The sequence below is a fragment of the Lepisosteus platostomus genome, chromosome 5 (genome assembly GCF_059453375.1).
Source record: "Lepisosteus platostomus isolate fLepPlt1 chromosome 5, fLepPlt1.hap1, whole genome shotgun sequence".
NCBI lineage: Eukaryota > Metazoa > Chordata > Actinopteri > Semionotiformes > Lepisosteidae > Lepisosteus > Lepisosteus platostomus.
The window spans coordinates 13,867,045-13,891,817 of NC_142615.1; the positions used below are offsets into that span (position 1 = coordinate 13,867,045).

At 53.5% G+C, this 24,773-nt stretch overlaps 1 protein-coding gene and 4 non-coding genes across 5 annotated transcripts; 1 reads left to right on the forward strand and 4 right to left on the reverse strand.

The window, feature by feature from the left end:
* The first annotated feature begins 1,571 nt into the window (after window positions 1-1,571).
* On the forward strand, window positions 1,572-24,773 carry LOC148663779 (uncharacterized). The gene is made up of 5 exons (XM_088630888.1): window positions 1,572-1,590; window positions 22,459-22,565; window positions 23,094-23,141; window positions 23,600-23,754; window positions 23,883-24,773. The coding sequence occupies exons 1-5, from the start codon at window positions 1,572-1,574 to the stop codon at window positions 23,908-23,910; spliced, it is 357 nt and encodes a 118-aa protein (XP_088487014.1). The 3' UTR covers window positions 23,911-24,773.
* trnav-aac (transfer RNA valine (anticodon AAC)) lies at window positions 2,409-2,481 on the reverse strand. Its single transcript has one exon. It is a non-coding gene; the product is annotated as a tRNA-Val (tRNA).
* trnaf-gaa (transfer RNA phenylalanine (anticodon GAA)) lies at window positions 2,591-2,663 on the reverse strand. The gene has a single exon. It is a non-coding gene; the product is annotated as a tRNA-Phe (tRNA).
* trnav-aac (transfer RNA valine (anticodon AAC)) lies at window positions 5,795-5,867 on the reverse strand. Its single transcript has one exon. It is a non-coding gene; the product is annotated as a tRNA-Val (tRNA).
* Window positions 5,977-6,049, reverse strand: trnaf-gaa (transfer RNA phenylalanine (anticodon GAA)). The gene has a single exon. It is a non-coding gene; the product is annotated as a tRNA-Phe (tRNA).

Genomic DNA, 24,773 nt, shown 5'->3' on the forward strand with positions numbered 1-24,773 from the left:
CAGATCGAACCTGGGCTAAAAGAGAGGGGGCTTAGCCCTCTTCCATTTGCTAGTTCAAAGTTGTACAACCCCTTTGTATCTGCTAGGCGGCGCAGTCGTCGTGCACAAAGAACACTTTGAAAAGCGTCAAAGGCAAGTCATTCCGAGTTGGTCGTTTGTGTTTTCCGTTCAGACGCGAAATGCTGACATGATCTCTCGGCTCCTCGGTTGTCATTTCTGCTCCGTAAAGGGATCACAGCACGCGTCGGCTTCCAGCATGCTGGGTCGGGACACGATGCCGGGGGTTGGAGAGAGCGATGTCTTCCTCGTTAGTATAGTGGCAAGTATCCCCGCCTGTCACGCGGGAGACCGGGGTTCGATTCCCCGACGGGTAGTAGCTTTTCTTTCACCTCCTTAGAGAAATGACTGCCTTTCACTTCTCTGTTTTCTTTCACAGCGTCGTGCACCTTTTCATTGCTCTCGCTTTCAGAGCCTCCGCACGGCAGTCGACTCGACATCAGGAAGCACATTGAAGTGAAAGCAGGAAGCGCTGCGACATGCACTGTGCAGATCCCGCCACACTAAGAGGTGAGTGGGTCTGTTCGATGCACAAAGAACGCTTTGAGAAGCGTCAAAGGCAAGTCATTCCGAGTTGGTCGTTTGTGTTTTCCGTTCAGACGCGAAATGCTGAAATGATCTCTCGGCTCCTCGGTTGTCATTTCTGCTCCGTAAAGGAATCACAGCACGCGTCGGCTTCCAGCACGGTGGGTCGGGACACGATGCCGGGGGTCGGAGAGAGCGATGTCTTCCTCGTTAGTATAGGACCTGTCACCTGTCCCCACCTGTCACGCGGGAGACTGGGGTGCATCAGGACGCGCCTTGAAGTGAAAGCAGGATGCGCTGTGACATGCACTGTGCAGATCCCGCCACACTAAGAGGTGGGTCCAGTGGGTCTGTTCGATCACAGCGCTAGGCGAATCCCCAATCCCCTTTTGTGCCTGGCGACAAAAGATGTCGGTTTCCGCCCGGTTTCGAACCGGAGATCTTTCGCGTGTGAGGCGAACGTGATAACCACTACACTACGGAAATGGTGGTAAGACGTGCCCAGCGGCCCAGCGCTGAGCTTCGCCAATGCGATTTAGCTGCTTCCAGTGCCTTTATTGGAGTGCGCTGATGGACCGTGCTCTCTCTCCAGAGACCAGCACGCCTGTCATGGACGGAGCAGGAAAGGCGGCGCCACATTCTACAGCCCTCTCCACGCAATCGACGAAATCGGGCTACTGAAGTGGAGAAAATCGCCTCTCCAGAAAGTGCAAATATCATCTTGGAGACTATAAATCCTATTGCCGAAGGTCAGCCCTGTCTACCAGAGTAACCCTCCCACAGCGATGATCAGCTCGTCTCACACGCGAGAAGTTTCGGTTGGAAACAAGCGCCCCCTCTTCTCGCACGTTTTGCACGTTCGAGTAGTTTTAATGCGGCTCTTTCGTACACGGTGCTGATCTTTTGGAAAGCAGGAGGAAAAACCGAGTCGAACCGCCTGGGTGAAAACCAGGAACCCTAACCGCTAGACTATATGGCAGCGAACAACCATGCTGTTCACGGCATCAAGCAAGCAAACTACATAAATATGAGAAAACACGCAAGAGAGTTGTCACTCAGAGTGTCGAAGGGTCGATGTATACTGGGGCTCAGTTGAAATGCAACGTCAGGACTTTTCCGAATTATGTCACACGAAGAGAGCACAGCCCTTTCCGCCCTGCCGCGTGTGTCTCGGTAACTCGCTGTGATCGTATAGTGGTCAGTACTTTGCGTTGTGGCCGCAACAACCCCGGTTCGAATCCGGATCGCGGCAGAATAGGGGCGTCTGCTTTTACTACTCGCACGAATGAAGGCAAAAAAAAGCCAATCGACGTGAACGAACGGCGCTTTACAGAGGAGTACTGCCTGACTGGATCGTTGATGAACGACAGAGGCCACTCCGACCTCTTCTCGGTTTTCTTCAATGACTTACTAAGGATCTTCTTCACATTCGCCCATGCAGGGGAAGCCAGTTACACCAAAGCAAACGCAGGAAAGTGCATTTCAAGCAGAGACCAGGAGGGACTTGTTTACACCGAGAGTGGGCGGAGAATGGAACAATGCGCCCAGCCCTGTTGCTGGAGCCTATTCTTGATGAGCTCTTGGGCTCACTAAGAGGCCCCCGCTGGATGCTAATCTTTCTGTTGTTCTTGCAGGTCCTGCGCTGCTTTTGAGCCGACAGAGCTCGACCTGGTCTGTCGGCACAGCCCAATTGCAAATGATCGGCTCCGCGTACAGAAGGAACGTGCGTTTGGTACAAGAGTGCACGAAGGCACCGGAAATACATTGGGAACAAATGACCGGTCGCTCAAGACCTCTGTGAAGTACAGGAGCGTGCAAAACGAGGCTGTTTCCGCCCGGTCTCGAACCGGGGACCTTTCGCGTGTTAGGCGAACGTGATAGCCGCTACACTACGGAAACCTGTAGGGACTGCTGCTGGTGTCTCGCTTGCGTTTCGGGCTGAGAAAGGGACGCGTCACTTTAGGCAGGTGGCGCTGGAGAGAGGAACAAAGGTCGCGATGAAACGAAATGCCGAAACCCGGGATCGAACCAGGGACCTTTAGATCTTCAGTCTAACGCTCTCCCAACTGAGCTATTTCGGCAGTGCGCAAAGCCCACAGCCACCTGCTCCAGCCTTCCTGTGTTGTGGCATGAGCGCACCAAGAGTAGCGGGAGAGTGTTGCAGGAACGTCACTCAGAAGGAAAGCCACCCAGCTGCGCCCTCTGAGCTCTGTCCAGCGCATCTTCCTCGCATGGACTCCTGCCTGCGACGGGCAGGAAACAATTAGCAAGAACAGAACGACACCCCATGGGTGTCTCATGACCGCACCTTAGGTTGTGACACGTGCAGGTGTGAGGGGTTGCCGGGCTACTTTGGAGCAGAGCTTGGGCGGAGGGGGGGCGGGAAAGCAGACAAAGAGGTGACACCTCAAGGTCTGCACGATCACAGCTCTCCGCCGCCCCAGGCTTCCGCTCGATAAGCTACTGGACACACCCGCCCCTCCTCACACAGACCGTGGAAAAGCCCCCGAGTGGGAGGGCTCTCTCTTCCTCCCAGGAGCTCTTGGACACGACGCCCAGACAGGGCGCGGGGAGCCGCCGCCTGCAAACACGGCTCCAGGCAGGACTCCATTCCTCAGGAGCCGCAGAGCAGAGGAGATGAGGGCAGCTTAGCTCCTGTGCAGAGACCTGAGCTGTTGTTGCTGTGGATGCTGTCTTTTCTGCACTCGGGGTAGGAGTGAATGTTGAGTTGCCCTTAGAAATGAAGCAGAGCACTTCAACGGCACGGGTGTGTGTGTGTGTGTGCGCCCTGGTGATTCTGGGAGACAGATCGAACCTGGGCTAAAAGAGAGGGGGCTTAGCCCTCTTCCATTTGCTAGTTCAAAGTTGTACAACCCCTTTGTATCTGCTAGGCGGCGCAGTCGTCGTGCACAAAGAACACTTTGAAAAGCGTCAAAGGCAAGTCATTCCGAGTTGGTCGTTTGTGTTTTCCGTTCAGACGCGAAATGCTGACATGATCTCTCGGCTCCTCGGTTGTCATTTCTGCTCCGTAAAGGGATCACAGCACGCGTCGGCTTCCAGCATGCTGGGTCGGGACACGATGCCGGGGGTTGGAGAGAGCGATGTCTTCCTCGTTAGTATAGTGGCAAGTATCCCCGCCTGTCACGCGGGAGTCCGGGGTTCGATTCCCCGACAGGGAGTAGCTTTTCTTTCACCTCCTTAGAGAAATGACTGCCTTTCACTTCTCTGTTTTCTTTCACAGCGTCGTGCACCTTTTCATTGCTCTCGCTTTCAGAGCCTCCGCACGGCAGTCGACTCGACATCAGGAAGCACATTGAAGTGAAAGCAGGAAGCGCTGCGACATGCACTGTGCAGATCCCGCCACACTAAGAGGTGAGTGGGTCTGTTCGATGCACAAAGAACGCTTTGAGAAGCGTCAAAGGCAAGTCATTCCGAGTTGGTCGTTTGTGTTTTCCGTTCAGACGCGAAATGCTGAAATGATCTCTCGGCTCCTCGGTTGTCATTTCTGCTCCGTAAAGGAATCACAGCACGCGTCGGCTTCCAGCACGGTGGGTCGGGACACGATGCCGGGGGTCGGAGAGAGCGATGTCTTCCTCGTTAGTATAGGACCTGTCACCTGTCCCCACCTGTCACGCGGGAGACTGGGGTGCATCAGGACGCGCCTTGAAGTGAAAGCAGGATGCGCTGTGACATGCACTGTGCAGATCCCGCCACACTAAGAGGTGGGTCCAGTGGGTCTGTTCGATCACAGCGCTAGGCGAATCCCCAATCCCCTTTTGTGCCTGGCGACAAAAGATGTCTGTTTCCGCCGCTTTCGAACCGGGGACCTTTCGCGTGTGAGGCGAACGTCATAACCACTACACTACGGAAACGGTGGTAAGACGTGCCCAGCGGCCCAGCGCTGAGCTTCGCCAATGCGATTTAGCTGCTTCCAGTGCCTTTATTGGAGTGCGCTGATGGACCGTGCTCTCTCTCCAGAGACCAGCACGCCTGTCATGGACGGAGCAGGAAAGGCGGCGCCACATTCTACAGCCCTCTCCACGCAATCGACGAAATCGGGCTACTGAAGTGGAGAAAATCGCCTCTCCAGAAAGTGCAAATATCATCTTGGAGACTATAAATCCTATTGCCGAAGGTCAGCCCTGTCTACCAGAGTAACCCTCCCACAGCGATGATCAGCTCGTCTCACACGCGAGAAGTTTCGGTTGGAAACAAGCGCCCCCTCTTCTCGCACGTTTTGCACGTTCGAGTAGTTTTAATGCGGCTCTTTCGTACACGGTGCTGATCTTTTGGAAAGCAGGAGGCAAAACCGAGTCGAACCGCCTGGGTGAAAACCAGGAACCCTAACCGCTAGACTATATGGCAGCGAACAACCATGCTGTTCCCGGCATCATGCAAGCAAACTACATAAATATGAGAAAACACGCAAGAGAGTTGTCACTCAGAGTGTCGAAGGGTCGATGTATACTGGGGCTCAGTTGAAATGCAACGTCAGGACTTTTCCGAATTATGTCACACGAAGAGAGCACAGCCCTTTCCACCCTGCCGCGTGTGTCTCGGTAACTCGCTGTGATCGTATAGTGGTCAGTACTTTGCGTTGTGGCCGCAACAACTCCGGTTCGAATCCGGTTCACGGCAGAATAGGGGCGTCTGCTTTTACTACTCGCACGAATGAAGGCAAAAAAAAGCCAATCGACGTGAACGAACGGCGCTTTACAGAGGAGTACTGCCTGACTGGATCGTTGATGAACGACAGAGGCCACTCCGACCTCTTCTCGGTTTTCTTCAATGACTTACTAAGGATCTTCTTCACATTCGCCCATGCAGGGGAAGCCAGTTACACCAAAGCAAACGCAGGAAAGTGCATTTCAAGCAGAGACCAGGAGGGACTTGTTTACACCGAGAGTGGGCGGAGAATGGAACAATGCGCCCAGCCCTGTTGCTGGAGCCGATTCTTGATGAGCTCTTGGGCTCACTAAGAGGCCCCCGCTGGATGCTAATCTTTCTGTTGTTCTTGCAGGTCCTGCGCTGCTTTTGAGCCGACAGAGCTCGACCTGGTCTGTCGGCACAGCCCAATTGCAAATGATCGGCTCCGCGTACAGAAGGAACGTGCGTTTGGTACAAGAGTGCACGAAGGCACCGGAAATACATTGGGAACAAATGACCGGTCGCTCAAGACCTCTGTGAAGTACAGGAGCGTGCAAAACGAGGCTGTTTCCGCCCGGTCTCGAACCGGGGACCTTTCGCGTGTTAGGCGAACGTGATAGCCGCTACACTACGGAAACCTGTAGGGACTGCTGCTGGTGTCTCGCTTGCGTTTCGGGCTGAGAAAGGGACGCGTCACTTTAGGCAGGTGGCGCTGGAGAGAGGAACAAAGGTCGCGATGAAACGAAATGCCGAAACCCGGGATCGAACCAGGGACCTTTAGATCTTCAGTCTAACGCTCTCCCAACTGAGCTATTTCGGCAGTGCGCAAAGCCCACAGCCACCTGCTCCAGCCTTCCTGTGTTGTGGCATGAGCGCACCAAGAGTAGCGGGAGAGTGTTGCAGGAACGTCACTCAGAAGGAAAGCCACCCAGCTGCGCCCTCTGAGCTCTGTCCAGCGCATCTTCCTCGCATGGACTCCTGCCTGCGACGGGCAGGAAACAATTAGCAAGAACAGAACGACACCCCATGGGTGTCTCATGACCGCACCTTAGGTTGTGACACGTGCAGGTGTGAGGGGTTGCCGGGCTACTTTGGAGCAGAGCTTGGGCGGAGGGGGGGCGGGAAAGCAGACAAAGAGGTGACACCTCAAGGTCTGCACGATCACAGCTCTCCGCCGCCCCAGGCTTCCGCTCGATAAGCTACTGGACACACCCGCCCCTCCTCACACAGACCGTGGAAAAGCCCCCGAGTGGGAGGGCTCTCTCTTCCTCCCAGGAGCTCTTGGACACGACGCCCAGACAGGGCGCGGGGAGCCGCCGCCTGCAAACACGGCTCCAGGCAGGACTCCACTCCGCAGGAGCCGCAGAGCAGAGGAGATGAGGGCAGCTTAGCTCCTGTGCAGAGACCTGAGCTGTTGTTGCTGTGGATGCTGTCTTTTCTGCACTCGGGGTAGGAGTGAATGTTGAGTTGCCCTTAGAAATGAAGCAGAGCACTTCAACGGCACGGGTGTGTGTGTGTGTGTGCGCCCTGGTGATTCTGGGAGACAGATCGAACCTGGGCTAAAAGAGAGGGGGCTTAGCCCTCTTCCATTTGCTAGTTCAAAGTTGTACAACCCCTTTGTATCTGCTAGGCGGCGCAGTCGTCGTGCACAAAGAACACTTTGAAAAGCGTCAAAGGCAAGTCATTCCGAGTTGGTCGTTTGTGTTTTCCGTTCAGACGCGAAATGCTGACATGATCTCTCGGCTCCTCGGTTGTCATTTCTGCTCCGTAAAGGGATCACAGCACGCGTCGGCTTCCAGCATGCTGGGTCGGGACACGATGCCGGGGGTTGGAGAGAGCGATGTCTTCCTCGTTAGTATAGTGGCAAGTATCCCCGCCTGTCACGCGGGAGACCGGGGTTCGATTCCCCGACAGGGAGTAGCTTTTCTTTCACCTCCTTAGAGAAATGACTGCCTTTCACTTCTCTGTTTTCTTTCACAGCGTCGTGCACCTTTTCATTGCTCTCGCTTTCAGAGCCTCCGCACGGCAGTCGACTCGACATCAGGAAGCACATTGAAGTGAAAGCAGGAAGCGCTGCGACATGCACTGTGCAGATCCCGCCACACTAAGAGGTGAGTGGGTCTGTTCGATGCACAAAGAACGCTTTGAGAAGCGTCAAAGGCAAGTCATTCCGAGTTGGTCGTTTGTGTTTTCCGTTCAGACGCGAAATGCTGAAATGATCTCTCGGCTCCTCGGTTGTCATTTCTGCTCCGTAAAGGAATCACAGCACGCGTCGGCTTCCAGCACGGTGGGTCGGGACACGATGCCGGGGGTCGGAGAGAGCGATGTCTTCCTCGTTAGTATAGGACCTGTCACCTGTCCCCACCTGTCACGCGGGAGACTGGGGTGCATCAGGACGCGCCTTGAAGTGAAAGCAGGATGCGCTGTGACATGCACTGTGCAGATCCCGCCACACTAAGAGGTGGGTCCAGTGGGTCTGTTCGATCACAGCGCTAGGCGAATCCCCAATCCCCTTTTGTGCCTGGCGACAAAAGATGTCTGTTTCCGCCGCTTTCGAACCGGGGACCTTTCGCGTGTGAGGCGAACGTCATAACCACTACACTACGGAAACGGTGGTAAGACGTGCCCAGCGGCCCAGCGCTGAGCTTCGCCAATGCGATTTAGCTGCTTCCAGTGCCTTTATTGGAGTGCGCTGATGGACCGTGCTCTCTCTCCAGAGACCAGCACGCCTGTCATGGACGGAGCAGGAAAGGCGGCGCCACATTCTACAGCCCTCTCCACGCAATCGACGAAATCGGGCTACTGAAGTGGAGAAAATCGCCTCTCCAGAAAGTGCAAATATCATCTTGGAGACTATAAATCCTATTGCCGAAGGTCAGCCCTGTCTACCAGAGTAACCCTCCCACAGCGATGATCAGCTCGTCTCACACGCGAGAAGTTTCGGTTGGAAACAAGCGCCCCCTCTTCTCGCACGTTTTGCACGTTCGAGTAGTTTTAATGCGGCTCTTTCGTACACGGTGCTGATCTTTTGGAAAGCAGGAGGCAAAACCGAGTCGAACCGCCTGGGTGAAAACCAGGAACCCTAACCGCTAGACTATATGGCAGCGAACAACCATGCTGTTCCCGGCATCATGCAAGCAAACTACATAAATATGAGAAAACACGCAAGAGAGTTGTCACTCAGAGTGTCGAAGGGTCGATGTATACTGGGGCTCAGTTGAAATGCAACGTCAGGACTTTTCCGAATTATGTCACACGAAGAGAGCACAGCCCTTTCCGCCCTGCCGCGTGTGTCTCGGTAACTCGCTGTGATCGTATAGTGGTCAGTACTTTGCGTTGTGGCCGCAACAACCCCGGTTCGAATCAGGTTCACGGCAGAATAGGGGCGTCTGCTTTTACTACTCGCACGAATGAAGGCAAAAAAAAGCCAATCGACGTGAACGAACGGCGCTTTACAGAGGAGTACTGCCTGACTGGACGCGTCACTGTAGGCAGGGGGCGCTGGAGAGAGGAACAAAGGGCGCGATGAAACAAAATGCCGAAACCTGGGATCAAACCAGGGACCTTCAGAGCTTCAGTCTAACGCTCTCCCAGCTGAGCTATTTCGGCAGTGCGCAAAGCCCACAGCCACCTGCTCCAGCCTTCCTGTGTTGCGGCATGAGCGCACCAAGAGGAGCGGGAGAGTGTTGCAGGAACGTCACTCAGAAGGAAAGGAACATGTGACCGGTCGCTCAAGACCTCTGTGAAGTACAGGAGCGTACAGAAAGAGGCTGTTCCCGTCCGGTTTCGAACCGGGGATTTTTCGCGTGTGAGGCAAACGTGATAACCGCTGCACTACGGAAACGGTGAGAAAAGGGACCCACTGGCAGTGAGTATTGAACCTTATTGCATTACTGCTCCCAACCAGTTGATATCAATTTAATTCCTAAGGGTTATGTTCTTGTTTTGAGTATCTCATGTAGACGTTGTAAACAAGTTCAATTACGAAACGGTCTAAATGAATGATATACTTATGTCCTCTTGATATGTGTAACTCTTTGTAACTGAATGAATTTATATCTTTTGTATTCTGTTAAGCCTTACGATAAGATCTGTTAGGTTTGCATGCATATTCTATATATTAACAAATGTATCCTCGTGTATTAGTACCTGTGTGTGCATTGTTTGAGTTATGTCGCATGGTTGGATTCTAAACCATTAAAATAATCAATTTTGTGATTTACTGCCACAAAAATAATTGTCCCATTAAATGCCCAAACCCCTACAGAACTGGTGCCTCGTGAGAGAACACTACAACAGTGTGTGATATCCTGTCCCAGCCTGAGGAGCAGACAGCGAGCCTGTCTCTTAATAATGCTAATAATACAGTGTGTGATTCCCTGCCCCAGCCAGAGGAACAGACAGTGAGCCTGTCTCTCAATAATAATACAGTGTGTGATCTCCTGTCCCAGCCTGAGGAACAGACAGTGAGACTGTCTCTCAATAATAATAATACAGTGTGTGATTCCCTGCCCCAGCCAGAGGAACAGACAGTGAGCCTGTCTCTCAATAATAATACAGTGTGTGATCCCCTGTCCCAGCTTGGGAAACAGTGAGTCAGCCTCTCAATAATTATAATACAGTGTGATCTACTGTCCCAGCCAGAGGAACACACAGTGAGCCTGTATCTAAATAATAATAATACAGTGCGTGATCTCCTGTACTAGCCTGAGGAACAGACAGCGAGCCTGTCTCTCAATAATGATAACCTAGTATGGAATGTCCTGTCCCAGTCTGAAGGACATACAGTGAGCATGTCCCTCAGTTATAATAGAACAGTGTGTGTTCTCCAGTCCCAGCAGGAGGAACAGACAGTGAGTCTGTATCTCAATACTAATAATACAGTGTGTGATATCCTGCCCCAGCCTGAGGAACAGACAGTGAGCCTGTCTCTCAATAATAATAATACAGTGTGTGATTTCCTGTCCCAGCCTGGGGAACAGTGAACCAGATACTCAATAATAATAATACAGTGTGTGATCTCCTGTCTCAGCCTGGGGAACACTGAGCCTGTCTCTCAATACTAATTATACAGTGTGTCATTTCCTGCCCCAGTCAGAGGAACAGACAGTGAGCCCGTCTCTCAATAATAATAATACAGTGTGTGATCTCCTGTCCCAGCCTGAGGAACAGACAGGAGTGAGCCAGTCTCTCAATAATAATAAAGCAGATTATGATCTGCTGTCCCAGCCTAAGGAACAGTCAGGAAAGAGCAGGTCTCTCTATAATAATAATACAGTTTGTGATCTCCTGTCCCAGCCTGAGGAACAGACAGTGAGCCTGTCTCTCAATAATAATAATACAGTGTGGGATCTCCTGTCCCAGCCTGAGGAACAGTGAGCCTGTCTCTCAATAATAAAAATACAATGTGTTATCTCCTTTCCCGGCCTGGGGAACACTGAGGCTTTCTCTCAATACTAATAATACAGTGTGTGATATCCTACCCTAGCCTGAGGAACAGACAGTGAGCCTGTCTCTCAATAATAATAATAGAGTGTGTGATTTACTGTCCCAGCCTGAGGAACAGACTGTGAGCCTGTCTCTCAATAATAATAATAGAGTGTGTGATCTCCTGTCCCAGCCTGAGGAACAGACTGTGAGCCTGTCTCTCAGTAATAATAATAGTGTGTGATTTCCTGTCTCAGCCTGAGGAACAGACTGTGAGCCTCTCTCAATAATAATAATCCAGTGTGTGATCTCCTGTTCAAGCCCAAGTGAAGACACAGTGAGCCTATCTGTCAATAATAGTAATACAGTGTGTGATCTCCTGTCCCAGCCTGAGAAACAGACAGTGAGCCTGTCTCTCAATAATAATAATACAGCGTGTGATCTCCTGTCCCAGCCTGAGGAACAGACAATGAGCCTGCCTCTCAATAACAAGCCAATGTGTGATCTCCTGTCCCAGCCTGAGGAACAGAGAGTGAGCCTGTCTCTCAATAATAATACAGTGTGTGATCCTCTGTCCCAGCCTGAGAAACAGACAGTGAGCCTGTCTCTCAATAATAATACAGTGTGTGATCCTCTGTCCCAGCCTGAGGAACAGACAGTGAGCCTGTCTCTCAATAATAATAATACAGTGTGAATTCCTGTCTCAGCTTGTGGAACATACAGTGAGCCTGTCTCTCTATAATAATAATATAATGTATGACCTCCTGTCCCAGCCTGGGGAATATACAGTGAGCCTGTCTCACTATAATAATAATACAGTGTCTGATCTCCTGTCCCAGCCTGAGGAACAATGAGCCTGTCAATCAATAATAATACAGTATGTGATGTCCTGTCTTCGCCTGAGGAACAGAGAGTAAGCCTGTCTCTCAATAATAATAATTCAGTGTGGGATCTCCTGTCCCAGTCTGATGAACAGACAGTGAGCCTCTCTCTCAATAAAAATAATACAGTGTGTGATCTCCTGTCCCAGCCTGAGGAACAAACAGTGAGCCTGTCTCAAAATAATAATAATACAGTGTGGGATCTCCTGTCCCAGCCTGGGGAACAGTGTGCCAGACTCTCAATAATATTAATAATAATAATACAATGTGATCTACTGTCCCAGATTGAGGAACAGACAGTGAGCCTGTCTCAATAATTTTACAGTGTGTGACCATCTGTCCCAGACCGAGGAAAAGACAGTGAGTCTGTCTCTAAATAATAATAATACAGTGTGGGATCTCTTGTCCCAGCCTGGGGAACAGTGAGCCAGACTCTCAATAATAATAATACAGTGTGATCTACTGTCCCAGCCTGAGGAACAGACAGTGAGTTTGTCTCTCAATAATAATACAGTGTTATCTCCTGTCCCAGCCTGGGGAACAGACAGTGAGCCTGTCTCTCAATAATAATAATACAGTGTGTGATCTCCTGTCCCAGACTGAGGAACAGACAGTGAGACTGTCTCTCAATAATTATAATAATACTGTGTGAGCTCCTGACCCAGCCTGGGGAACATACAGTGAGCCTGTCTCTCTAAAATAATAATTCAGTGTGGGATCTCCTGTCCAACTCTGAGGAACAGACAGTGAGCCTGTCTCTAAATAATAATAATACAGTGTGTGATCTCCTGTCCCAGCCTGAGGAACAGTGAGCCTGTCAATCAATAATAATACAGTATGTGATGTCCTGTCTGAGCTTGAGGAACAGAGAGTAAGCCTGTCTCTCAATAATAATAATACAGTGTGGGATCTCCTGTCCCAGCCTGGGGAACAGTGAGCCAGACTCTCAATAATCTTAATAATAATAATACAGTGTGATCTACTGTCCCAGCCTGAGGTACAGTGAGCCTGTCTCTCAATAATAATATAGTGTGTGACCATCTTCTGTGGTCTGTTTCAAATCCGCCCGCGATGAGACACCGAGGAGAAATGAAGAGCCCCAGTCGCGCTAGAAAATCACCCGGGAAAGAGACTTTCAATGTAGGAAAAAAAAGTCGTTAGTAACAGACATAATATGTTTGTTTTGTTTTTTTAATCGCTGCGATGTGTGACTAAGCTCATACGACTAAGAGTTGCCCCCTTTGTCTAGATCTGGTAACCTGCTCGTCGCTGGTGGGCCAGATCGTGTCCCCCGTCACTACACTGGGGCATTAAGACCCACACAGAGCGCAGGGTGAGTGCCCCCTGCTGGCCCCACTGAGAGGTTGTATCCCACCTCCTCCGCTCTCTGCGAAAAGCAGTATCTTCAGGCCCTGACATCCCACCCCTGCCACTCTCTGCGTAAATAAGTATCGTCAGGCCCTGACATCCCACCCCCGCCACTGTCTACGTAAAGTAGTATCGTCAGGGCCTGACATCCCACTCCCGCCACTCTCTGTGTAAAGTAGTGTCATATGGCCCTGACACCAATCCCTCCACTCTCTGCATAAAGCAGTGTCTTATGGCCCTGAAACCCTCCCCTCCACTCTCTACATAAAGCAGTGTTGTCAAGCCCTGACATCCCTCCCCCACCACTCTTTGCGTAAAGCACTGCCGTATAACCCTGACACCCACCCCTCCACACTCTGCGTTAAGCTGTGTTGTCAGGCCCTGATATCCCACCCCCACCACTCTCTGTGTAAAGCAGTGTCATATGGCCCTGACATCCCACCCCCACCACTCTCTGTGTAAAGCACTGCTGTATGGCCCTGACATCACACCGCCACCACTCTCTGCGGAAAGCACTGTCATATAGCCCTGACACCCACCCCTCCATTTTTTGCATAAAGCAGTGTCGTCAAGCCCTGCCACTCTCTGCGTAAAGAAGTGTCGTATGGCCCTGAAATCCCACCCCCACCACTAACTGTGTAAAGTAGTATCGTCAGGCCCTGACATCCCACCCCTGCCACTCCCTGCGTAAAGAAGTGTCATATGGCCCTGACATCACACCCCCACCACTCTCTGTCGAAAGCACTGTCGTATAGCCCTGACATCCCACCCCTCCACTCTCTGCATAAAGCAGTGTCGTCAAGCTCTGACATCCCACCCCCACCACTCTCTGTGTAAAGCAGTGTCATATGGCCCTGACATCCTAGCCCCGCCACTCTCTGTGTAAAGCAGTGTCATATGGCCCTGACATCCCACCCCCACCACTCTCTGTGTAAAGCACTGTTGTATGGCCCTGACATCACACCCCCACCACTCTCTGCGGAAAGCACTGTCGTATAGCCTTGACACCCACCTCTCCACTCTCTGTGTAAAGCAGTGTCATCTAGCCCTGACATCCCACCCCCTCCACTCTCTGAATAAAGAAGTGTCGTATGGCCCTGACATCCCACCCCTCCACTCTCTGCGTAATACGGTATCGTCAGGCCTTGACATCCAACCCCCGCCACTCTCTGCATAAAGCAGACACGTTACAGACATTTACAACAAAGACATATTATAAAATATTGACATATACTGTAGGCGGCTGGAGCATTATTGGGAGACAGACTCACTGTTCCTCAGGCTGTGACAGGAGATCACATACTGGGCTGCCAGATCAACTGAGTTCACTCCTCCCTCTCCCAGTAGGATTGGGACCCGTTGTGATTCTGGCAGGTGTGGGAACTCTGGGATTAGATTTCTGAATTTCAGGAAGAATGTTTCTCTAATCCCAGAGTATCTGTCACAGTGCAGTAGGAAGTGCACCTCTGTCTCTATTTCTCCCCGCTGGCAGTGGGAGCACAGCCTGTCCTCTCTGGGCAGCCAGGTCTGCCTGTGTCGCCCAGTTTCTATGGCCAGGTTGTGGTCACTGAGCCTGTACTTCGTCAGGGTCTGTTTCTGTTTGTTATTTTTTATTTTGGTCAAATATTCAGCTAGTGTGTATTGTCTGTTTAAGGTTCTGTAGCATTCCAGTTTATGTTGTGTTTGTGTGTGTGTGTCCCAGTGTGTGAGATATTGCTGTTTGATCTGTGCTGTGATGTGGTTGAGTCTGGGTTGTGGTGCTCTAGCAGTGCTGTCCTGAGGCTGGTTAGTGTCGGTGTCACTCACTGCGAGTGTGATCTCAGCAGAGTCTCTGTACTCTTGGGACACTTGACTCACCTGTCTCTCTCTTTCTCTCCCTGTGCTGTCCCTCTCCTGCCCCCTCTCTCCCTCCTCGGACTCCAGCTGGAGGAGGTCCAATCACCACCTCCTGTGAGACAGAAGAAAAATAAGGTGGGTAATGCTCTGATCCTCTCTTTACATCTGTCCAGTGTCCAGTCAGTATCCAGTCAGTGTGTCTGTATGAACCCCTCTCTCTCTCTCAGTGCAGTGTTCATGTACTGGAGTGTCCAGTCAGTGTGTCTGTATGAACCCCTCTCTCTCTCAGTGCAGTGTTCATGTACTGGAGTGTCCAGTCATGTGTCTGTATGAACCCCTCTCTCTCTCTCAGTGCAGTGTTCATGTCCTGGAGTGTCCAGTCCGACTCTTAACGTGACTCTCCTGTCTCTGCTTCAGAAGCACTGGTGCGTCTTTTTAAAGTCCCTGAGCTGCGTGTCGGTGGAGACAGATGATCAGGACGAGCTGATGGAGGCGGCGGAGACCATGGGTCAGGAGAGGAAGAGCGAGGGAGAGGAGGAGCAGGATGCCGGGAAGGACAAGTAGAGGAAGAGGAGGTGCAGGTGAGCAGACAGGGGGGCGCCGCCCGGTCATGTCTGTGATTCAAGGAGGAGTCTCCTCTTGCTGTTTGATGTCATGGTGACGTCTGTGTCTGTGTCCCTCACACCTGCAATAACAATATTCTTTCCAGGTTCCTTTCCTGGTTCTGTGCCAGCTAAGATCTGGACTGGACTGGACTGGACTGGACTGGAGTGGAGCTGAGGGACGCCAGACTGGACTGCACTGAAGCTGAGGGGCCCCAGACTGAACTGGACAGGAGCTGAGGGACACCAGACTGGACTGGACTGGAGCCTAGGGACACCAGACTGGACTGGACCGGAGCTGAGAGACACCAGACTGGACTGCACCGGAGCTGAGAGACACCAGACTGGACTGGACTGGAGCTGAGGGACCCCAGACTGTGCTGGACCTAAGCTGAGGGACCCCAGTCTGGACTGAAGCTGAGGGACCCCAGACTGTGCTGGACCGAAGCTGAGGGAACCCAGTCTGTGCTGGACCGAAGCTGAGGGACCCCAGTCTGGACTGCACTGGAGCTGAGGGGCCCCAGACTGGACTGGACTGAAGCTGAAGGGCCCCAAACTGGACTGGACTGAAGCTGAGGGACCCCAGACCCCAGTCTGGACTGAAGCTTGTAATTTTTGTTCTTTTGTTAAGCATCAATAAATTTTTTTTTTAAAAAATCTATTTAGCTTTTGGTTTTTTCCCTCCCCCCCCCCAAAGTTGCTGCTGGGAGAGGTGTGAGTGGGGCCAGCAGGGGGCGCTCTCACCCTGTGGTCTGTGTGAGTCCTGATGCCCCAGTATAGTGACGGGGGACACTGGACTGTAAACAGGCGCCGTCCTTCGGATGGGAGGTCAAACCAAGGTCCTGACTCTCTGTGCTCATTAACAATCCCGGGGTGTCTCTGGAGAAGAGTAGGGGTGTTACCCCAGTGTCCTGGCCTGATTCCCCCCCTGGTCTTGACCCATCATGGCCTCCTAATCACCCCCCCCTCTCTGAACTGGCTCCATCCCTCTGTTCCCTCTGCTGTGTGCTGAGCGGACTGGAGCATCATCCAGGTGGGGGCTGCACACTGGGGGGGCTGGAGGGGATCCCCCTGACCTGGGAAGAGCTCTGAGTGGAGAGTCCAGACGAATTAATTATTATTATTATTCGTGCTGCACTGGGCTTCAGTCCTGGCAGTGAGAGGGGGACTCTGTGATCAGTACAGATACTTATGACTGTATAATAATACACGATAGAAATGGAAAACAGGGTAGCGCTGTAGTCTCTTCGAAACGTTTTGAACTGTCAGAAGAAGTTTTCACAACCCGGACTCGTGAAGGTACAGGTCTTCTCCCATCGTCCGGAGCAAGGTGTATCGTGTCCTGGTGATTTCTCCCGTTTCGAACGGAGTTTAATGTCGCATTTCTACTTTATTAGAGAGAGGCACTGAACATCCTGTGATGGACTGGTGTCCTGTCCAGGGTGTGTGAGGGTGTGTGTGTCCAGTGATGGACTGCTAACCTGTCCAGGGTGTGTGTGTGTCCTGTGATGGACTGGTGGATCACAATATTAATTCTCCTCCTTGATTCCCTCCTTATCGCCAGAGTGAAAGCGGGACACGGCAGTAAAAGCTCAGCCCTGCGGGTGGTGGTCCTCTCGGCCACACGGGGGCGCTGTGGCTCCACGGGGGGCGTTATGTTCAAGTCCCGCTGGGAATCGCACCGACGCGGCGGAGTTCGTGAACGTCCCAGACAACAAGAAAACGAGAGAGAGAAAAAAGGTCGTTTTCGGGGTTCAAGAAGCAACCCCGAGATTCAGGGAGTTTCCCCGCTGAGCTTACTCTGCCGAAAACACGCAGGTTTTATTTTTTTCCCGTGCCCCCCCTCACACAGGCCGTTTCTGTAGCGTGAAGTTGTGTTTTTTTGCGCGGCGGTCGGTGAAGGGCGAAATTTAATTTATTTTTTTCCCACGGTTTGAAACAGAAACAGCCGGGTGGTGTTGTAGAGAGGTCGACGTGCCCGGTTTTCCTCGTCTGCGAAGCCCGTTTTTTTTTTGGGGGGGGGGGGGGGTCGTGAGGTCCCACGCAGCGCTCGGAAAAGAAAATGGCGTTTCTTTTCCCCGCAGGACGGGGGGGGGGGGGGGGGAACCCGTGTTTTTTGGACGTGGCGTGGCCCGAAATTTCCGCCCTTGGGCGCTAGAGGGGGGTGGAGTTTGGTCTTTCTTTGATTTGGGGGTCGGCGGGGGGGGTCTAATTTCACTGAACCAAACCCCACGGAAACCCGTGTTGGACGTCGGGGTGCTGAATGCGCCCTCGACGTGATTTTGTCTTTAAATTCAAGTGCAGCTTTTGTAAGCCTTGGGCCGGAAACAGCTGGACCCGTTTCCCCTGCCTGTCCGAGGTGGCGACTACCGGGGTCGTACAGGGACACCCGGCTGGCCGCCGAGAGTTGGGAAAAATAAAATGTCCACCCAAAAAAAACAACCGTGAAAAATGACGGCCATTTTTGTTTCGCGGCCGAGCCGTGAGCGCGTCGGGGGTGACGTCACGGTGGCGTCACAATGAGCCGCCTGACGTCACAGAGCGGCGGATTCTAGCGGGGGGGCGGCGCCGGAGCCCCATGAGCTCAGAGGAGTGAAGAGAGAAGAGGAGGAGGAAAGCGCTATATAGTCCTTTCTAAACACGTGTTTCTTCCGATAAAGTTACTTCGACTTAGATCGTTAGTTTCAACTTCAGAAACGCTCTTCAGAATCCCCGTGAAATCGGTAAGTCAGTCAAAAGTGAGAAATAACAAAATAAGTGGAGAAATACGTTGTTTTTTTTACCGTTACTCAACTCTTATGGGTGTGATCGTGCTGTAAAAAGATATTGAGAGGAGGTGCACCTCTACTCAGAGAGTGGTGGGGGTGGGGAACAAGCTGCCCAGCCCTGTGGTTGAAGCCGATACCCTGGCTTCTCTCCAGACACAGCTGGGTGAGCTCCTCCAGTCAGGACAGGAGGCTCTTCTGTACACAGAGGGTGGCGGGGGTGTGGAACAAAGCTGATACCCTGGCTCCTCTCCAGACAGAGCTGGGTGAGCTCCTCCAGTCAGGACAGGAGGCTCTTCTCTACACAGAGGGTGGCGGGGCTGTGGAACAAAGCTGATAACCTGGCTCCTCTCCAGACACAGCTGGGTGAGCTCCTCCTGTCAGGACAGGAGGCTCTACTGTACACAGAGGGTGGTGGGGGTGGGGAACAAGCCGCCCAGCCCTGTGGTTGAAGCCGATACCCTGACTTCTCTCCAGCCACAGCTGGGTGAGGTCCTCCAGTCAGGACAGGAGGCTCTTCTATACACAGAGGGGGGCGGGGGTGGGGAACAAGCCGCCCAGCTGTGTGGCTCCGCCCCCTCCCCTCCCCTCTGTGACTCTGCTTGTCTCGGCAGGACGATGGACCGACAGAGATGCCGCACGGCCGTGCGCGGTCACAGCAGGACCCGGGCCCGGCGAGGCGTCGTAAGTCCACCCCTCCCGCCCGCCGTCCAGCGTCCAGCGTCCAGCCCTCCTCCGACTGGCCTCTCCGCCCCCAGCAGTGCTCGCTGTATTATAATAATAATAATAATAATAAACTTCACTGATAGAGCACCTTTCACACACATAGCAGCGCAAAGCGCTTGACAGACCAGGTCTCACGGTAACACCTCTAGACGAGGAGAGACACTTCCAGTGGTGATCTTGACTGAGGACGCGTCTCGGCTCAAGAGACAGGGTCGCGGGTCCGAGGTAAACCAAGCTGCAGGTCCATTATGGCCTTCTGAGAGCACAGATTGCCTCTGGACGTCCCACACTCTTCCTGGACACACTGTAGAGACTCACCTGTCCAGACTCTCACTGGACACACTGTACACACTCACCTGTCCACACTCTCACTGGACACACTGTACACACTCACCTGTCCACACTTTCACTGGACACACTGTACACACTCACCTGTCCAGACTCTCACTGGACAGACTGTAGAGACTCACCTGTCCAGACTCTTTCTGGACACACTGGACACACTCACCTGTCCAGACTCTCACTGGACACACTGTACACACTCACCTGTCCACACTCTCACTGGACACACTGTACACACTCACCTGTCCACACTCTCACTGGACACACTGTACACACTCACCTGTCCACACTCTCACTGGACACACTGTAGAGACTGCCCAAGGCCTCTAGTCTCGACACGACTGGGCTGGGCTATGTGGTCAGAGCTGTCTCGGAGATGGGCTGTTTGGCGTCTTCACAGGTCACACCGGTCAGGCCGAACCCGGACTGGCAGCGGGAGAGGTCCCGGCCCAAATCCCGGTGCTTTTCCGTAAGTCTGACCCGGTCGCCTTCCGCGAGACTGGACCGGCCGCCCTGTGGTGGGCCCGGTGCCCCACATCTACCCTACAGCTCCCCACACTGACCCCTAAACTCCCGATACCCTACAGCTCCCCACACTGACCCCTAAACTCCCGATACCCTACAGCTCCCCACACTGACCCCTAAACTCCCGATACCCTACAGCTCCCCACTCTGACCCCTAAACTCCCGATACCCTACAGCTCCCCACACTGACCCCTAAACTCCCGATACCCTACAGCTCCCCACACTGACCCCTAAACTCCCGATACCCTACAGCTCCACACTCTGACCCCCACAGTCCTGATGGCCGAGAGGTCTCTGCTTGCTGTAGTGATTGAGTGAGCTCTGTGGACCTGACCTCTGTCTTGTGTCCTCGTTTCCAGCGTCTCCTAGTGGTCCGTCATTTCTCAAGACCTGAAGGTGAGATCTGGGGAGGAGACAGAGCACCCCCTAACACCCCTGAGCTGGGTTACAGGGTAAGACAGCTTCTTACTGTTGGACACACCTGTCCACACTCTTACTGGACACACTGTCCACACTCGCCTGTCCGGACTCTTACTGGACACACTGGACACACTCACCTGTCCAGACTCTTGCTGGACACACTGTACACACTCACCTGTCCAGACTCTTACTGTCCACACTCACCTGTCCACACTCTCACTGGACACACTGTACAGACTCGCCTGTCCACACTCTCACTGGACACACTGTACACACTCACCTGTCCAGACTCTCACTGGACACACTGGACACACTCACCTGTCCAGACTCTCACTGGACACACTGTACACACTCACCTGTCCAGACTCTTTCTGGACACACTGTACACACTCACCTGTCCAGACTCTCACTGGACACACTGGACACACTCACCTGTCCAGACTCTCACTGGACACACTGTAGAGACTCACCTGTCCACACTCTCACTGGACACACTGTACACTCTCACCTGTCCAGACTCTCACTGGACACACTGGACACACTCACCTGTCCAGACTCTTACTGGACACACTCACCTGTCCACACTCTCACTGGACACACTGGACACACTCACCTGTCCAGACTCTTACTGGACACACTGTACACACTCACCTGTCCACACTCTCACTGGACACACTGTCTACACTCACCTGTCCACACTCTCACTGTCCACACTCACCTGTCCAGGCGTAGTCTCATCCCCCCTGCGTTGTGTCTCCCCCTCTCCCCGCTGGACAGAATCCCGAGGTGTCTTCGTGTCTCCCCGAGCTCGTCCAGAAGCTGGAGAGGGCGGCCGAGCTGCATCTGGAGCTCCCAGAGTCGCCCGGCTCGTCCCGCTCGGGCTCGCCCGGCTCGTTCCGCTCGGTGTCCCCCCCGTCCTCGCCCGAGAGCCCCCTCCGCCCCCCGCCCCCGGCCCCCCCCTCCGGCCCCCTCCGGCCCCTGACCGCCCCGCCCCGCCGCCCCCCCTTCCTCGCCGCCATGCCCCTCGAGCCCCCCCTGCTGCCCGGGGCGGTGCCCCTGCCCCTGCCCCCACCCGTCCTGCCCCCCATCGCCCGCCCGGCCCCGCCAGGCCCCGCCTGGGGCTCCCCGGTGCGGAGGGCAAGGAGAGAGGCGGAGATGTCTGACGAGGCAAGTGGGGCAGAGTCTGTCCGTCTGTCTGTCTGTCTGTCTGTCCGTCCATCTGTCTGTCTGTCTGTCTGTCTGTCCATCTGTCTGTCTGTCTGTCTGTCCGTCTGTCCGTCTGTCCGTCTGTCTGTCTGTCTGTCTGTCTGTCTGTCTGTCCATCCGTCTGTCCTTCTGTCCTTCTGTCCGTCCGTCTGTCTGTCTGTCCATCTGTCCTTCTGTCCGTCTGTCCGTCTGTCTGTCCATCCGTCTGTCTGTCTGTTTGTCTGTCTGTCCATCTGTCCGTCTGTCTGTCTGTCTGTCTGTCCATCCGTCCGTCTGTCCGTCTGTCCGTCTGTCTGTCCGTCTGTCTGTCTGTCTGTCTGTCCATCCGTCTGTCTGTCTGTCTGTCTGTCCGTCTGTCCATCTGTCTGTCTGTCTGTCCATCTGTCCTGCTGTCCTTTTCTCTGTCTATCTTTCCTTCTGTCCATCTGTCCCTTTCACTGTCCTTCTGTCTTTCTGTTCTTTTCTCTTTCCATCTGTCCTTCTGACTTTCTGTTCTTTTCTCTGTCCATCTGTCTGTCCGTCCATCTGTCTGTCTGTCCATCTGTCCTTCTGTCCTTTTCTCTGTCCATCTTTCCTTCTGTCCATCTGTCCCTTTCACTGTCCTTCTGTCTTTCTGTTCTTTTCTCTGTCCATCTGTCCTTCTGACTTTCTGTTCTTTTCTCTGTCCATCTGTCCTTCTGTCCATCTCTTTCTGTCCATCTGTCTTTCTGTCCGTCTGTCCTTCTGTCCTTTTCTCTGTCCATCTTTCCTTCTGTCCATCTGTCCCTTTCACTGTCCTTCTGTCTTTCTGTTCTTTTCTCTGTCCATCTGTCCTTTTGACTTTCTGTTCTTTTCTCTGTCCATCTGTCCTTCAGTCCATCTGTCTTTCTGTCCTTTTCTCTCTTTCTGTCCATCAGTCCATCTGTCATTTTCTCTGTCTTTTTGTCCGTCTGTACTTCGCTCTTTCTGTCTTTCTGTCCTTCTGTCTGAGTCTCTGTGTTTGTCCCTCTCTCCCTGTCTCTCTCCCTGTGTCTCCCTGCTCTCTGTCTGTCCTGCGTTGTCCCAGCTGGGTCTCTCTCCCTGTGTCTCCCTGCTCTCTGTCTGTCCTGCGTTGTCCCAGCTGGGCCTGTCTCCCCGGCTCTCTGCCTTCAGCTCTGTTCGCCGATGTCCCGCCAGCCCGTCTCTCTCTCAGCCTGTCTCTTGACTTGCAGGAGGAAGAGGAGGTGGAAACAGCTCTTCCGGCAGGAGAGAGGAAGGAGGTCAGTGCTGGTCCCACCCTGCCCCCTGTCCTGTCTGTGGTGGAGTTTCGCCGTCTTGTCTGTCCCTGGGTCTCAGTGTCTCTCTCTCTTTCAGCCCTGTCTGTCAGTGTCTCTCTCTCGGCCTGCTGTCTGTCTGTCCCTGCCTCTCTGTCTCTCTCTCTTTCAGCCCTGTCTGTCAGTGTCTCTCTCTCGGCCTGCTGTCTCCCTGTCCCTGGGTCTCAGTGTCTCTCTCTCTTTCAGCCCTGTCTGTCAGTGTCTCTCTCCTCCTCCTCTCTGTCCTCAGTGTGTCTCTCTCCTCCTCCTCCTCTCTGTCCTGTGGTGTCCAGGCAGTGTGTCTCTCTCCTCCTCCTCCTCTCTGTCCTGTGGTGTCCAGTGGGTCAGTATTAGTGGGCTACACCCAGGCTCACTCCCTGCGAGTGTGATCTCAGCAGAGTCTCTGTGCTCTTGGGACACTTGACTCACCTGTCTCTCTCTTTCTCTCCCTGTGCTGTCCCTCTCCTGCCCCCTCTCTCCCTCCTCGGACTCCAGCTGGAGGAGGTCCAATCACCACCTCCTGTGAGACAGAAGAAAAAGAAGGTGGGTGATGCTCTGATCCTCTCTTTACTCCTGTCCAGTGTCCAATCAGTGTGTGTGTATGAACCCCTCTCTCTCTCAGTGCAGTGTTCATGTCCTGGAGTGTCCAGTCAGTGTGTCTGTATGAACCCCTCTCTCTCTCAGTGCAGTGTTCATGTCCTGGAGTGTCCAGTCAGTGTGTCTGTATGAACCCCTCTCTCTCTCTCTCAGTGCAGTGTTCATGTCCTGGAGTGTCCAGTCAGTGTGTCTGTATGAACCCCTCTCTCTCTCAGTGCAGTGTTCATGTACTGGAGTGTCCAGTCAGTGTGTCTGTGTGAACCCCTCTCTCTCTCAGTGCAGTGTTCATGTACTGGAGTGTCCAGTCAGTGTGTCTGTGTGAACCCCTCTCTCTCTCAGTGCAGTGTTCATGTACTGGAGTGTCCAGTCCGACTCTTAACGTGACTCTCCTGTCTCTGCTTCAGAAGCGCTGGTGCGCCCTTCTTAACTCCCTGAGCTGCGTGTCGGTGGAGCCAGAAGACCAGGACGAGCCGATGGAGACCGTAGCTCAGGAGAGGAAGAGCGAGGGAGAGGAGGAGCTGGCTGCCGGGAAGGACAAGAGGAGGAAGAGGAGGTGCAGGTGAGCAGACAGGGGGGCGCCGCCTGGTCGTGTCTGTGATTCAAGGAGGAGTCTCCTCTTGCTGTTTGATGTCATGGTGACGTCTGTGTCTGTGTCCCTCACACCTGCAATAACAATATTCTTTCCAGGTTCCTTTCCTGGTTCTGTGCCGGCTAAGATCTGGACTGGACTGGACTGGACTGGACTGGACTGGAGCTGAGGGACACCAGACGGAACTGGACAGGAGCCTAGGGACACCAGACTGGACTGGACTGGAGCTGAGAGACACCAGACTGGACTGGACTGGAGCTGAGGGACCCCAGACTGTGCTGGACCGAAGCTGAGGGACCCCAGTCTGGACCGAAGCTGAGGGACCCCAGACTGTGCTGGACCGAAGCTGAGGGACCCCAGTCTGTGCTGGGCCGAAGCTGAGGGACCCCAGTCTGTGCTGGGCCGAAGCTTAGGGACACCAGACTGTGCTGGACCGAAGCTGAGGGACCCCAGTCTGTGCTGGACCGAAGCTGAGGGACCCCAGTCTGTGCTGGACCGAAGCTGAGGGACCCCAGACTGTGCTGGACCAAAGCTGAGGGACCCCAGTCTGGACCGAAGCTGAGGGACCCCAGTCTGTGCTGGACCGAACCTGAGGGACCCCAGTCTGGACTGGAGCTGAGAGACACCAGACTGGACTGGAGCTGAGAGACACCAGACTGGACTGGAGCTGAGGGGCCCCAGACTGGACTGGACCGGAGCTGAGAGACACCAGACTGGACTGGAGCTGAGAGACACCAGACTGGACAGGACCAAAGCTGAGGGACCCCAGACTGTGCTGGACCGAAGCTGAGGGACCCCAGTCTGGACTGCACTGGAGCTGAGGGACCCCAGTCTGGACTGGACTGGAGCTGAGAGACACCAGACTGGACTGGAGCTGAGGGGCCCCAGACTGGACTGGACCGCAGCTGAGAGACACCAGACTGGACTGGACTGAAGCTTGTAATTTTTATTCTTTTGTTAAGGATCAATAAAAAAAAAATTAAAAAAAA

Excerpts from the sequence above, each read along its gene's own strand:
- LOC148663779 (XM_088630888.1), top strand. Across the intron at positions 22,566-23,093 it reads CGGCAGGAGAGAGGAAGGAG|CTGGAGGAGGTCCAATCACC; the intron begins GTCAGTGCTGGT and ends CTCGGACTCCAG. Across the intron at positions 23,755-23,882 it reads AGGAGGAAGAGGAGGTGCAG|GTTCCTTTCCTGGTTCTGTG; the intron begins GTGAGCAGACAG and ends TATTCTTTCCAG.